This window comes from Cyanistes caeruleus, chromosome 2 (assembly GCF_971803275.1).
Source record: "Cyanistes caeruleus chromosome 2, bCyaCae1.hap1.1, whole genome shotgun sequence".
NCBI lineage: Eukaryota > Metazoa > Chordata > Aves > Passeriformes > Paridae > Cyanistes > Cyanistes caeruleus.
The window spans coordinates 1543374-1558555 of record NC_141702.1 but is presented as its reverse complement, the minus strand read 5'-3'; the positions used below and the strand labels follow the sequence as shown (position 1 = coordinate 1558555).

The following is a 15182-nucleotide window of genomic DNA, read 5'->3' as shown; positions in this document are numbered from 1 at the left end:
GATGGATGGGAATGGATGGAGGGAAAAGAGGGAAAAGTGGGAAGAGTGGGAATGGAAGGGTGGGAAAAGTGGGAAAAATATGGAAAAGGTGGGAAAGGAAACAGGGAAAAGGATGCAGGGAAGAGTGGGAATGGATGGGGAAAACCGGGAATGGATGGAGGGAAAAGTGGGAATGGAGGGGAAAAGGGGGAAAAGTGGGAATGGGTGGAGGGAAAACCAGGAATGGATGGAGGGAATGTGGGAATGGATGGGGGGAAAAGGGGGAAAAGGATGGGAAAAGTGGGAAAGGAAAGAGGGAATGTGGGAATGGATGGGGAAAGTGGGAAAAGTGGGAATGGATGGGGAAAAGGATGGATGGGAATGGATGGAGGGAAAAGGGGGAAGAGTGGGAATGGAGGGGTGGGAAAACCGGGAATGGATGAGGGAAAAGTGGGAATGGACATGGGGAAAAGTGGGAAAGCGGGGAGGGAAAAATGGGAATGGGTGCAGGGAAAAGGGGGAAAGGAACCAGGGAAAGAGGGAAAAGCCTGGAGGGAATGTGGGAATGGACGGGAAAAGGGGGAAAAGTGGGAATGGGTGGAGGGAAAACCAGGAATGGATGCAGGGAAAGTGGGAAAAGTGGGAATGGATGGAGGGAAAAGGAGGAAAAGGGGGAAAATATGGGAAAGATGGGAATGGATGGAGGGAAAAGTGGGAAAAGTGGGAATGGATGGAGGGAAAAGTTGGAAAAGGGGCAATGGATGGGAAAACCAGGGAAAAGTGGGAGAGGCTGGAGGGAAAAGTGGGAATGGATGGGGAAAAGGGGGAAAAGTGGGAATGGGTGGAGGGAAAACCAGGAATGGATGGAGGGAATGTTGGAATGGATGGAGGGAAAAGAGGGAATGAAGGAAAAGTGGGAATGGATGGGGAAAAGGATGGATGGGAATGGATGGGGAAAAGGGGGAAAAGTGGGAATGGAGGGGCGGGAAAAGTGGGATCAAATTTCCAAGGCGAAACCTCAGACACCACGGAACCCGAACCCTTGGGATCCGCCCCCCCCCCCCAAAAAAATTCCCGAAATTCCCGGAATTCCGGCGGGAATTCCCGGGGCGCACCTGGGGCAGGGTGGAGGGAAAGGCGACCTCGCGCAGCCGGAATTCCGGGACGCACTGGAAGGTGACGGAGAGGACGATTCCCAAACATCCCAGGTGGAGCCGAGCCGCCTGGAAAACCTCGGCGTTCAGCGATTCCGAACATTCCAGGATTTCTCCGGAAGCCAGGAGCAGGGAAAGAGCCACCACCTGCAGGGGGGGGGAGGGGAATTCCGGGTTCCAGATGGATCTGCCGGGAATTCTTGCCACTTTTCCCGGGAAATTCCAGCTCAAATCCCAAATTATTCCCGGTTTTTCCAAGGAATTCCAGCCCAAATCCCAAATTCCTTCCCAAATCCCAAATTATTCCCAGTTTTTCCAGGGAATTCCAGCCCAAATCCCAAATTTCTCCTGGTTTTTCCAGGGAATTCCAGCCCAATTCCCAAACCCCAAATTCCTTCCTCTTTTCCCAAAAAATTCCTTCCCAAATCCCAAATTATTCCCGGTTTTTCCAAGGAATTCCAGCCCAAATCCCAAATTATTCCCCTTTTCCCAAGGAAATTCCCAAATCCCACCCCATTTTCCCACGGAATTCCCATATCCCAAATTCCTCAGTCAATTCCAGGAAGTTCTGTCCCAAATCCCAGATTATTCCCGGTTTTCCCAGGAAATTCCAGCCCAATTCCCAAATCCCAAATCCCTCCCCCTTTTCCTAGGGAATTCCAGCCCAAATCTCTTTTCTTCCCCATTTTTCCAAGGAATTCCTTCACAATTCCCAAATTCTTTCCCAAATCCCAAATTATTCCCCCTTTTCCCAGGAAATTCCTTCCCAATTCCCAATTCTCAAATTCTTCCCGGTTTTTCCAAGGAATTCCAGCCCAAATCCCAAATTCCTGCCCCGTTTTTCCCATGGAATTCCCTCCATTCCCAGCCTGGGGTTGGATCCAGCCCCATCCCAAGGGAAGGAATTTTGGGAATTCCCTGGGAATTGGGGACTCCAGGAAGGGTCTCCCTATCCCAGAATTCCATAAAAATCCCTCGGGATGGATCCCGAGCCTCCTGGATCCCGGAATGGCTTCAATAATTCCCAAATAATTCCAGAAATATTCCCAAAAATTCCTGAATAATTCTCGAATAATTCCCCAATAATTCCCAAATAACTCCCAAATAATTCCCGAATAATTCCCCAATAATTCCCAAATAATTCCCGAATAATTCCCCAATAATTCCCCAATAATTCCCAAATAATTCCCGAATAATTCCCGAATAATTCCCAAATAATTCCCCAATAATTCCCAAATAATTCCCGAATAATTCCCGAATAATTCCCGAATAATTCCAGGACTCCGGGAATCTCTGGGAATTTTGGGAATATCCCGAGCTGGATCCACCAGGATTCTCCAACTCCCGGCCCCGCACTGAACATTCCAAGAATTCCCAGAATTCCCTGAATTCCCAGCTCGGATTCCAGGGAATTTTCCATCGGATTTTTGGGAATAAGAGGGAGGAATTGCGATTTTCCCTGGAATTTTTCCTCGGGATGGGAATTCCCAGCCGGGATAAACCCGGAGCAGCAAAATTCCCCCCCCCAAAAAATCCCGGAACGATTTTAAGCGGGAAAAAATCCCCCCCAAAATCCCAATCCTGGAATTCCTCCATCCCGGATTTCTCCCGGACATTCCCGGATTCCTCTCTCCTGATCCAAAATTCCCAAAGTTTCTGGGCGGTCTCTGGGAATTCCGGGAAGAATATGGGGAAGAATTCCGGGAATAATTCTGGGAAGAATTCTGGGCAGAATTCCAGGAAAAATTCCAGGAAGAATTCTGGGAAAATTCCAGGAATAATTCTGGGCAGAATTCCAGGAAAAATTCCGGGAAAAATTCCAGGAGGAATTCCGGGAAGAATTCTGGGAACTGTTCCAGGAACAATTCCAAGAAGAATTCTGGGAAGAATTCCAGGAAAAATCCCAGGAAGAATTCTGGGAAGAATTCCAAGAATTCCAGGAAGAATTCTGGGAAGAATTCCAGGAAAAATTCCAGAATGAATTCCAGGAATAATTCCAGGCAGAATTCCAGGAAGAACTCTGGGAAGGATTCCGGGAAGAATTCCGGGAGCAATTCTGGGAAGAATTCCAGGAAAATTCCAGGAAAATTCCAGGAATAATTCCAGGAATGATTCCAGGAAGAATTCCGGGCAGAATTCCGGGAAGAATTGTGGGAAGAATTTTGGGAGGAATTCTTGGAGGAATTCCAGGAATAATTCCAGGAAGAATTCCAGGAATTCCGGGAAGAAATCCGGGAAGAATTCCAGGAAAAATTCTGGGAAGAATTCCAGGAAGAATTCGGGGAAGAATTCCGGGAGGAATTTCAGGAGGAATTCCATGAAAAATTCCAGGAAGAAATCTGGGAAGAATTCTGGGAAAAATTCCGGGAAGGATTCCATGAAGAATTCCGGGAAGAATTCCAGGAAATATTCCAGGAAGGATTCCAGGAAGAATTCCGGGAAGAATTCCTGGAAGAAATCCTGGAGGAAATCTGGGAAGAATTCCAAGAATTCCAGGAGGAATTCTGGGACGAATTCCAGGAAGAATCCCTGGAAGGATTCCCGCAGGAATTCCGGGAATTCCGGCACCTGCGTGGGCAGGATTCCGTGGCCGATCCCGGTGTTGTGGGTCCCGGTTCCGATGACTCCGGCCGCCGTCACCTCGGCCACGGCTCCTAAACTGGGAACAACAACGACAAAAAAAAACCGGGAATGGGAATTCCCCGGGATCCCGAAATTCCGCCTTTTCTTCCAACGGGGAAGCATCCATGGGAAAATCCGTCCCGAGGAATTCCTTGGGATGGGGGTGGGGACGGGAGCCGGGGGGGGGGGATTCCAGGGAATTCTGGGATTGTCTGGGTTGGGAAAAAGCCTGGGAAAAGTTGGAATCCTGGGGGGGATCCCATGGAATTCTGGGATTGGTTGGGTTGGGAAAAAGCCTGGGAAAAACTGGAAAAATTCCTTGGAATTCTGGGATTGTCTGGGTTGGGAAAAGCCTTGGGAAAAGTTGGAATTCTGGGGGAATTCCATGGAATTCTGGGATTGGTTGGGTTGGGAAAGGACCTTGGAAAAATTGGAATCCTGGGGTGGATCCCATGGAATTTTGGGATTGTCGGGGTTGGGAAAAAGCTTGGGAAAAACTGGAACAATTCCTTGGAATTTTGGGATTGTCTGGGTTGGGAAAAACTGGAACTTTGGGGGGGGGGATTCCCATTCCTGATCCCACCCGGATCCATTCCCGATCCCATCCCATCCATTCCCATTCCTGATCCCACCCGGATCCATTCCCAATCCCATCCCATCCATTCCCATTCCTGATCCCACCCGGATCCATTCCCGATCCCATCCCATCCATTCCCATTCCTGATCCCACCCGGATCCATCCCTGGCTCCATTCCCAGATCCCGATCCCGCCTGGATTCCATTCCCAGCTCTCCATCCCACCCAGATCTATTCCCAATCCCAATCCCAATCCCAATCCCATCCCAATCCCAATCCCAATCCCATCATTCCCATTATTCCCATTATTCCCATTATTCCCACTATTCCCATCCTCATTCCAATCCCATTCCCATTCCCGCCATTCCCATAATTTGTTCCTATTATTCCCATTATTCCCAATCCCATTCCCACCACTCCCATTCCCATTGTTCCTGCTGTTATTCCCGGTTATTCCCACTGTTATTCCCATTGTTATTCCTGCTGTTATTCCTGCTGTTATCCCCATTCCCATTCCCATTATTCCCTATCCCATTCCCATTCCCATTCCCACCATTTATTCCCATTATTCCCGTTGTTATTCCCGTTGTTGTTCCTGCCGTTATTCCCACTGTTATTCCCATTTTTCCCGCTGTCATTCCCGGTTATTCCCGGTGTTATTCCCGCTCCCATTCCCATTGTTATTCCCATTATTCCTGTTGTTATTCCTGTTGTTATTCCTGCTGTTATTCCCATTATTCCCATTGATATTCCCGTTGTTATTCCCACTCCCATTCCCATTGTTCCCACTGCTATTCCTGGTTATTCCCACTGTTATTCCCGCTGTTATTCCTGCTGTCATTCCCGGTTATTCCCATTATTCCCATTGTTATTCCCATTGTTATTCCCACTCCCATTCCCACTGTTATTTCCATTATTCCCATTGATATTCCCGTTGTTATTCCCGCTCCCATTCCCATTGTTATTCCCATTATTCCCGCTGTTATACCCGTTGTTATTCCTGCCGTTATTCCCACTGTTATTCCCGGTGTTATTCCCGCTCCCATTCCCATTGTTCCCACTGCTATTCCGGGTTATTCCCATTGTTATTCCTGCTGTCATTCCCGGTTATTCCCATTATTCCCATTGTTATTCCCGCTCCCATTCCCATTATTCCTATTGTTACTCCCATTGTTACTCCTGCGGTTATTCCCGCTTTTATTCCCAGTTATTCCCGTTGTTATTCCCACTGCTGTTATTTTCATTCCCGCTGTTATTCCCGCTCCCATTCCCATTGTTATTCCCGCTGTTATTCCCATTGTTATTCCCATTGTTATTCCCACTGTTATTCCTGTTATTCCCATTGTTATTCCCACTGTTATTCCCACTGTTATTCCCATTGTTATTCCCGTTATTCCCATCGCTGTTATTCCCGTTCCCATTCCCATTGTTATTCCCATTGTTATTCCCGTTATTCCCAGTTATTCCCGCTCCCATTCCTGCTGCCTTTATTCCCGCTGTTGTTATTCCTGTTGTTGTTATTCCCGTTGTTATTCCCATTGTTATTCCCATTGTTATTCCCATTGTTATTCCCATTGTTATTCCCGTTATTCCCGCTGTTCCCGCTGTTATTCCCGCTGTTCCTGTTGTTATTCCCACTGTTCCCGGTGTTATTCCCGGTGTTATTCCCGCTGTTCCCGGGGTTATTCCTGGGGTTATTTCCGCTGTTATTCCCGGTGCTGTTCCCGGGGTTATTCCCGCTGTTATTCCCGTTGTTCCCGGTGTTATTCCGGCTGTTATTCCCAGGGTTATTCCCGCTGTTATTCTGGCTGTTCCCGGGGTTATTCCGGCTGTTATTCCGGCTGTTATTCCCGCTGTTGTCTCTCACTTGGCCAGGGCCATCCCGTGTTTGTCCAGCTCCAGGTTCAGCTCCGAGAGCAGAATTCCGGCTTCCACCTTCACCTGCAGCTTCTCCTTGTCCACCTGCAACAGACGATTCCCAAAAAACCCCCGAACGTTCCCAAAAAAAATCCCCAAAAAACCCCTGAATGTTCCCAAAAAAATCCCAAAAAACTCTCCCCAAAATCCCCGAACATTCCCAAAAAATTCCCCAAAAAATCCCCGAATGTTCCCAAAAAATTCCCCAAAAAATCCCCGAACGTTCCCAAAAAATTCCCCAAAAAAATCCCCGAACGTTCCCAAAAAATTTCCCAAAAAAATCCCTGAATGCTCCCAAAAAATTCCCCAAAAAAATCCCTGAACGTTCCCAAAAAATTCCCCCAAAAAATCCCTGAACGTTCCCAAAAAATTCCCCAAAAAACCCCTGAACATTCCCAAAAATTCCCCCCCAAAAATTTCCAAAAAACCCCTCAAACCCTTCCCAAAATCCCCCCAAAATTCCCAAAAAATTCCCCAAAAAACCCCCTCAAACCCTTCCCAAAATCCCAGAATATTCCCAAAAAATTCCCAAAAATCCTGTCATATTCCCAAAAAAATTCCCAAGAACCCCCCTCAAGCCCTTCCCCAAATCCCAGAATGTTCCCAAAAAATTCCTAAAAAATTCCCAAAAAACCCTTCCCAAAAATCCCAGAATATTCCAAATAAATTCCAAAAAAAATTCCCAAAAAATTCCCAAGAAATTCCCAAAAAATTCCCAAAAAAGCCCTCAAACCCTTCCCAAAATCCTGGAATGTTCCCAAAAAATTCCCCAAAATTTTTTTGGGGGATATTCCAAATAAATTCCAAAAAAAATCCTCCAAAATTCCCAAAAAATTCCCAAAAAACCCCTTAAACACTTCCCCAAATCCCAGAATATTCCAAATAAATTCTCCAAAAAATTCCCAGAAAAATCCCCAAAAACCCCTTCCCAAAATCCCAGGACATTCCAAAAAAATTCCCAAAAAAACTCCCCAAAAAAATCCCAAAAAACCACCTCAAACCCTTGCCAAAACCTCAGAATATTCCCAAAAAAATTCCAAAAAAATTCCCACAAAACCCTTCCCCAAACCCCAGAATATTCCCAAATTCCCTCCCTCCTCCGCTCCCGGGGTGGGAAAATTCCCGGGAAAAGCCGGCTCGGGGATTTCTCCGTCTGGAGGAGCCGTTCCCGGGCGGATTCCCGGGATTTCCCGGGTGTTTTTTCCCGGGAAGGCGGCGGTTCCCACCTGCAGGACGCGGTTGAGTTTTCCCATGTGGATGAGGAAATCCTGGGAGCAGGCGATGTCCGAGGGGGAGTGACCCCCGCCCAGCACCTTCACCCGCTTCTGCCGCCCCCGCGCCAGATCCAGGATCTGCCGGGATGGGAACAACACCGGGAATGGGAGACGGGAAAAATCCGTCACCAAAAACAGCGGGAATGGGCCGGGAAATCCATCCCAAAAACTGGGAATGGGCCGGGAAATCCATCCCAGGATCTGCCGGGATGGGAACAACACCGGGAATGGGAGACGGGAAAAATCCGTCACCAAAAACTGGGAATGGGCTGGGAAATCCATCCCAAAAAAAACCGGGAATGGGAGCCGGGAAAAATCCGTCACCAAAAAAACCGGGAATGGGAGACGGGAAAAATCCGTCACCAAAAACAGCGGGAATGGCCCAGGAAATCCATCCCAAAAACTGGGAATGGGCCAGGAATATCCATCCCCAAAAACTGGGAATGGGCTGGGAAATCCATCCCAGGATCTGCCGGGATGGAAACAACACCGGGAATGGGAGACGGGAAAAATCTGTCACCAAAAACAGCGGGAATGGGAGCCGGGAAATCCATCCCAAAAAACTGGGAATGGCCCAGGAAATCCATTCCAAAAACCAGCAGGAATGGGCCAGGAAATCCACCCCCAAAAACTGGGAATGGGCCAGGAAATCCATCCCCAAAAACTGGGAATGGGCTGGGAAATCCATCCCTAAAAACTGGGAATGAGCCAGGAAATCCATCCCTGGAAAACAGCGGGAATGGGAGCTGGGAATATCCATCCCCAAAAACTGGGAATGGCCCGGGAAATCCATCCCGTTGTTGTTGTTGTTATTCCCGTTGTTTTTGTTGTTATTCCCGTTGTTGTTATTCCCGTTGTTGTTATTCCCATTGTTGTTCCCGTTGTTGTTATTCCCGTTGTTGTTATTCCCGTTGTTTTTCCCGTTGTTATTCCCATTGTTGTTATTCCCGTTGTTGTTGTTGTTCCTGTTGTTGTTATTCCCGTTGTTTTTCCCGTTGTTGTTGTTCCCGTTGTTGTTCCCGGTACCTGTCGGAGCTCGTGGACGTTCCGGGGCCGGAAGAGCAGCTCGGGGCTGCAGCCGTAGGTGCCGGACCAGTTCCAGAACCGGAACCCGGATTCGCCCTGGACCTGCCGGGAGAGATCCCGAGGGATCGGGATCAGCCCGAGGGATCGGCCCAAGGGGATCCCAAGGGATCGGGATCGTCCTGAGGGGATCCAGAGGGGCTGGAATCCATCCCAAGGGATCGGGATCGGCCCGAGGGGATCCAGGGGGGCTGGAATCCATCCCAAGGGATCGGGATCGTCCCAAGGGATCGGCCCGAGGGGATCCCAAGGGATCAGGATCGTCCTGAGGGGATCCAGAGGGGCTGGAATCCATCCCAAGGGATCGGGATCAGCCCGAGGGATCGGCCCGAGGGGATCCAGAGGGGCTGGAGCTGATCCCGGTGGGATTGGGATCATCCCAAGGGGATCCAGCGGGGCTGGAATCCATCCCAAGGGACCGGGATCAGCCCGAGGGATCGGCCCGAGGGGATCCAGCGGGGCTGGAATCCATCCCAAGGGATTGGGATCATCCCGAGGGATCGGCCCGAGGGGATCCCAAGGGATTGGGATCGTCCCGAGGGGATCCAGAGGAGCTGGAATCCATCCCAAGGGATCAGGATCATCCCAAGGGATCGGCCCGAGGGGATCCAGGGGGGCTGGAATCCATCCCAAGGGATCGGGATCAGCCCGAGGGATCGGCCCGAGGGGATCCCAAGGGATCGGGATCGTCCCAAGGGGATCCAGAGGGGCTGGAATTCATCCCAAGAGATCGGGATCATCCCAAGGGGATCCAGAGGGGCTGGAATCCATCCCAAGGGATCGGGATCATCCCGAGGGAATTGGGAGCGGCCCGAGGGGATCTGGAAGGGCTGGAATCGATCCCGACGGGATCAGGATCATTCCCGGGGAATCTGGATCCCAGCCCATGGGGACCATGGAGATCCAGAGGGGCTGGAATGGATCCCAAGGGATCGGGATCGTCCCGAGGGGATCCAGAGGGGCTGGAATCCATCCCAAGGGATCAGGAACGTCTTGAGGGGATCCAGAGGGGCCGGAATCCATCCCAAGGGATCGGGATTGTCCCGAGGGGATCCAGGGGGGCTGGAGCTGATCCCGGTGGGATTGGGATCATCCCAAGGGGATCCAGAGGGGCTGGAATCCATCCCAAGGGATCGGGATCATCCCGAGGGATCGGCCCGAGGGGATCCCGGCGGGATTTGGATCATCCCAGGGAATCTGGCAGGGCTGGAGCCGATCCCAAGGGATTTGGGATAATCCCGAGGGAATCCAGAGGGGCTGGAGCTGATCCCAAGGGATTTGGATTGTCCCGAGGGAATCCAGAGGGGCTGGAATCGATCCCAGGGGAATTGGGATCATCCCAGGGAATCCAGAGGGGCTGGAGCCGATCCTGAGGGAATTGGGATCATCCCGAGGGAATCTGGAGGGGCTGGAATCCATCCCGGCAGGATCGGGATCATCCTGAGGAAATCTGGAGGGACTGGGATGGATCCCAAGGGATCGGGGTTGTCCCGAGGGAATCTGGAGGGGCTGGAATCGATCCCAAGGGATTTGGATCATTCCAAGGAAATCCAGAGGGACTGGAATTGATCCCAAGGGGAACTGGGATCATCCTGAGGGGATCTGAAGGGGTTGGAGTCGATCCCAAGGGGATCGGGATCGCTCCATTGGCTCTGGATCCCATCCCGTGGGAAGCTGGGAGGGGGCTCAGTCCAATCCCTGCGGGATCGGGATCATTCCAAGGGAATCCGGAGGGGCTGGAACCGATCCCGGTGGGATCAGGATCATCCTGAGGGGATCCAGAGGGGCTGGAGCCGATCCCAGGGGGATCAGGATCATCCTGAGGGGATCCAGAGGGGCTGGAATCGATCCCAGGGGGATCAGGATCATCCTGAGGGGATCCGGAGGGGCTGGAATCGATCCCAGGGGGATCAGGATCATCCTGAGGGGATCCAGAGGGGCTGGAATCGATCCCAGGGGGATCAGGATCATCCTGAGGGGATCCAGAGGGGCTGGAATCGATCCCAGGGGGATCAGGATCATCCTGAGGGGATCCGGAGGGGCTGGAACCGATCCCGGTGGGATCAGGATCATCCTGAGGGGATCCAGAGGGGCTGGAGCTGATCCTGGCAGGATCGGGATCGTCCCGAGGGGATCCGGAGGGGCTGGAATGGATCCCAAGGGGAACTGGGATCATCCTGAGGGGATCCGGAGGGGCTGGAGCCGATCCCGAGGGATTTGGGATCATCCTGGGAAATCCAGATCCCATTCCGTGGGGATCAGGGAGATTTGGGATCCGGAGGGGCTGGAGCCGATCCCGAGGGGAGCTGGGATCGATCCAGGGAATCGGGAGGGGCTGGAATCGATCCCGCCCCAGGATCAGGATCGGGATCGGGATCACTCGGGGATCGGGATCGGGATCACTCGGGGATCAGGATCGGGATCTGGATCCCATTTCCCTCCCTTCCCTTCCCCCATTCCCACCCAGGGCTGGTTCCCAAATCCCTTCCCAAATCCCCAAATCCCCAAATTCCCCATCCCAAATAATTCCTTCCCGAATTCCCAAATTTCCTTTCCCTTCCCAAATTCCCAAACTCCAAAATTCCCAAATTCCCTCCCCAAATTCCCAAATTCCCCATCCCAAATAATTCCTTTCCAAATTCCCAATTTTTTTTCCCTTCCCGAATCCCCAAATTTCCTTTCCCAGATTCCCAAATTCCCAAATAAATCCCAAATTCCTGAACCCCCCAGATCCTTTCCCAATTTCCTTTCCCTTCCCGAATTCCCAAACTCCAAAATCCCCAAATTCCCAAATTAATTTCCCAAATTCCCAAATTCCCTCCCCAAATCCCTTCCCAAATCCCAAAATTCCCAAAAATTCCCTTCCCAATTTCCTTTCCCTCCCTAAATCCCAATTGCCTTTCCCAAATTCCCAAATTCCCTTCCCAAATCCCCAAATTCTCTTCCCAAATTCCAAAAATTCCTGAATTCCCAAAGTTCCTCCCCAAATTCCTTCCCAAATTCCTGAATTCCCTTCCCAAATCCCCAAATCCCCAAATTCCCAAATTCCCCATCCCAAATAATTCCTTTCCGAATTCCCAATTTTTTTTCCCTTCCCGAATCCCCGAATTCCCAAATTTCCTCTCCCTTCCCAAATTCATTTCCCAGATTCCCAAATTCCCAAATAAATCCCAAATTCCTGAACCCCCCCAAATCCTTTCCCAATTTCCTTTCCCTTCCCAAATTCCCAAATCCCCGAATCCCCAAATCCCCAAATCCCCAAATCCCCAAATCAATTTCCCAAATCCCCTCCCGAAATCCCTTCCCAAATCCCAAAATTCCCAAAAATTCCCTTCCCAATTTCCTTTCCCTCCCTAAATCCCAAATTCCTTTCCCAAATCCCCAAATTCCTTTCCCAGATTCCCAAATTCCCGCCCCAAATCCCCAAATTCTCTTCCCAAATTCCAAAAATTCCTGAATTCCCAAAGTTCCTCCCCAAATTCCTTCCCAAATTCCCGAATTCCTTTCCCTTCCCAAATCCCTCCCAAATTCCTGAATTCCCAAATTCCCTCCCCAAATTCCCAAATTCCCCATCCCAAATAATTCCTTTCCGAATTCCCAATTTTTTTTCCCTTCCCGAATCCCCAAATTCCCAAATTTCCTTTCCCAGATTCCTGAACTCCTTTCCCTTCCCAAATTCCCAAATTCTTCCCCCAAATCCCCGAATCCCAAACCCCCAGAATTCCCAAATTCCCCAAATCCCCAAATTCCATTCCCAAATTAATTTCCCAAATTCCTGAATTCCCAGATTTCCTCCCCAAATTCCCCCAATCCCGAATTCCCTCCCCAAATTCCCAAATTCCCTTCCCGAAATCCTTTCCCAAATTCCTTTCCCTTCCCGAATTCCCAAAATCCCAAACTCACGAATTCCCAAATTCCCAAATTCCTCTCCCTTCCCAATTTCCTTTCCCAAATCCCAAAATTCCCTCCCAAAATTCCTGAATTCCTTTCCCTTCCCAAATTCCCAAAATTCCCAAAATTCCCTTCCCAATTTCCTTTCCCTTCCAAAATTCCCCAATTCCTGGATTCCCAAACAATTCCTGAATCCCTGAAATCCCAAATTCCCCCTCCAAATTCCCAAAGAATTCCCAAAGAATTCCCGAATTCCCGCCCCTCCCCCTCTCCCCTCCCTCCCCTCCCCCACCCCGGGGGAATTTCGGGAAGAAATTCCAAAGATCCCAGAAAAAAAAAAAAACCGGGAACGAGGGTGGGGGGAAGGGAGGGTGGGGGAGGGGCGGCCCCTTCCCAAATCCAAGAAAAACCCGGGAGCCGAGCGGGAAAAACGGGGAAAAAAAAAATTCCAAAAACACCAAAATCCCGGGAATTTTCAGCTGGATCGGGAGGGAAAATTCCCGCCCGAGGTTTTCTGGGAATTCTCGGGGTTTTTTCGGGAATTCTCGGGTTTTTTCCCGGAATTTTTGGGGTTTATTCGGGAATTTTGGGGTTTTTTCTCGGGAATTTTTGGGGATTTTTTCTCGGGAATTTTTGGGGTTTTTTAGGGTAATTTTGGGGTTTTTTTTCCGGGAATTTTTGGGGTTTTTTTCCGGGAATTTTTGGAATTTTTTTTCGGGAATTTCCCCCCATTTTTCCCCGGGAATTTTCTGATTTTTTCCCCGGAATTTTTCGGATTTTCCCCGGGAATTTTCGGGATTTTTCCAGGAATTTTCCGATTTTTCCCAGGATTTTTTAAAATTTTTTTCCGGGAATTTTTTGGATTTTTTTTCCGGGAATTTTTCCCCATTTTTCCCCGGGAATTTTCGGATTTTTCCCAGGATTTTTTTTTATTTTCCCCCGGAATTTTCCGGATTTTTCCACGGGAATTTTTTAAATTTTTTTTCCGGGAATTTTTGGATTTTTCCTGGGAATTTTTCCCTGGGAATTTCCCGGATTTTCCCCCCGGAATTTTCGGGTTTTTCCTGGGAATTTTCGGATTTTTCCAGGGAATTTTCGGATTTTTCCCGGGGAATTTTTGGATTTTTCCCGGGGAATTTTCGGATTTTTCCCGGGGAAGTTTTGGAATTTTTTTCCGGGAATTTTTGGATTTTTTTTCCCGGGGAATTTCCCGGATTTTTCCAGGGAATTTTCGGATTTTTCCCGGGATTTTTTCGGATTTTTCCCGGGGAATTTTTGGATTTTTCCCGGGGAATTTTCGGATTTTTCCCGGGGAATTTTTCCCCATTTTTCCCCGGGAATTCCCCGATTTTTTCCTGGGAATTTTTCCCCGGAAATTTCCCGGATTTTTCCCCTGGAATTTTCCCATTTTCCCCCCGGGAATTTTCCAATTTTCCCCAATTTTTTCCCCAAAAATGGGCTCGGATTCCCAAATTTCTCCAGCTTGGGGCGGGGGTGGAGGGAGGGGGGAAAAACCCCAATTCCCGTTTGGAATTTTCTCACCATCCCGGAGTCTCGCTGGGAATTCCCGCTTGGAATTTCGGGCCGATCCCGCTGGATCCGAGCGCGCTCCCGGCTCGGGAATTCCTCGGGAATGGCTGAAAAACCGGGAAGAGCCTGGGGGATCCTTCCCTTGGGAATTGCGAAATTCCAGAGGGAGGAGGGGGCGGGGCGGGGGCCGGGAATTGCGGGGGGTTGGGAGGGAATTCCTGGGAAAAAATGGGGGGAAATTGGGAAAAATTCCAGAGATTTTGGGGATTTGGGGAAGGAATTCCTGGAAAAAAATGGGGAAAATGGGGAAAAATAGGAGAAAATGGGGAAAAAATCCGGGGATTTTGGGATTTGGGGTGGGAATTCCTGGGAAAAATGGGAAAAGAGGGAAAAATTCCAGGGATTTTGGGGATTTGAGGAGAGAATTCCTGGGAAAAAGTGGGAAAATGGGAAAAAGTTCCCAAAATTTTGGGATTTGGGGTGGGAATTCCTGGGAAAAAGGGGAAAAGAGGGAAAAATTCCAGAGATTTTGGGATTTGGGGAGGGAATTCCTGGAAAAAAAGGGAAAAGAGGGGAAAATTCCAGGGATTTTGGGGGTTCGAGCAGAGAATTCCTGGGAAAAAGTGGGAAAATGGGAAAAAGTTCCCGAAATTTTGGGATTTGGGGCGGGAATTCCTGGGAAAAATGGGAAAGAGGGAAAAATCCCAGAGATTTTGGGGGTTCAAGCAGAGAATTCCTGGGAAAAGAGGGAAAAGTCCAGGGGATTTTGGGATTTGGGGAGGGAATTCCTGGAGAAAAGTGGGAAAATGGGAAAAAGTCCCCAAAATTTTGGGATTTGGGCTGGGAATTCCTGGGAAAAAAGGGGAAAAATGGGGAAAAGGTTCCCAAAATTTAGGGTTTTGGGGCTGGAATTCCTGGGAAAATGGAAAATGGGGGAAAATCCAGGGATTTGGAGATTTGGGCAGAGAATTCCTGGAAAAAAAGGGAAAACCTCCAGAGATTTTGGGATTTGGGACCGGAATTCCCTGGAAAGGGGGAAAAGAGGGGAAAAGTCCCCAAAATTTTGGGATTTGAATTCCAGAGAATTCCTGGGAAAAAAAGGTGGGAAATGGGCAAAAATTCCCGAGATTTTGGGAAGGAATTCCTGGAAAATGGG

At 49.5% G+C, this 15182-nt stretch overlaps 1 protein-coding gene across 1 annotated transcript in view; it reads right to left on the bottom strand.

Annotated features, from left to right (window-relative positions):
- The window catches only part of LOC111927479 (L-gulonolactone oxidase-like), a 42793-nt gene extending 27893 nt beyond the window's left edge, over positions 1-14900 (bottom strand). Inside the window, exons 1-6 of the mRNA XM_086875397.1 lie at positions 14039-14900; positions 8549-8650; positions 7475-7600; positions 6199-6293; positions 3702-3792; positions 1095-1280 (exon numbers count right to left, since the gene is read on the bottom strand). Of these exons, the coding sequence (XP_086731523.1) occupies positions 1095-1280; positions 3702-3792; positions 6199-6293; positions 7475-7600; positions 8549-8650; positions 14039-14041 (603 nt within the window). The 5' untranslated portion in view covers positions 14042-14900. The remainder of the gene's footprint in view (positions 1-1094; positions 1281-3701; positions 3793-6198; positions 6294-7474; positions 7601-8548; positions 8651-14038) is intronic.
- Between the last annotated feature and the right edge of the window lie 282 nt (positions 14901-15182).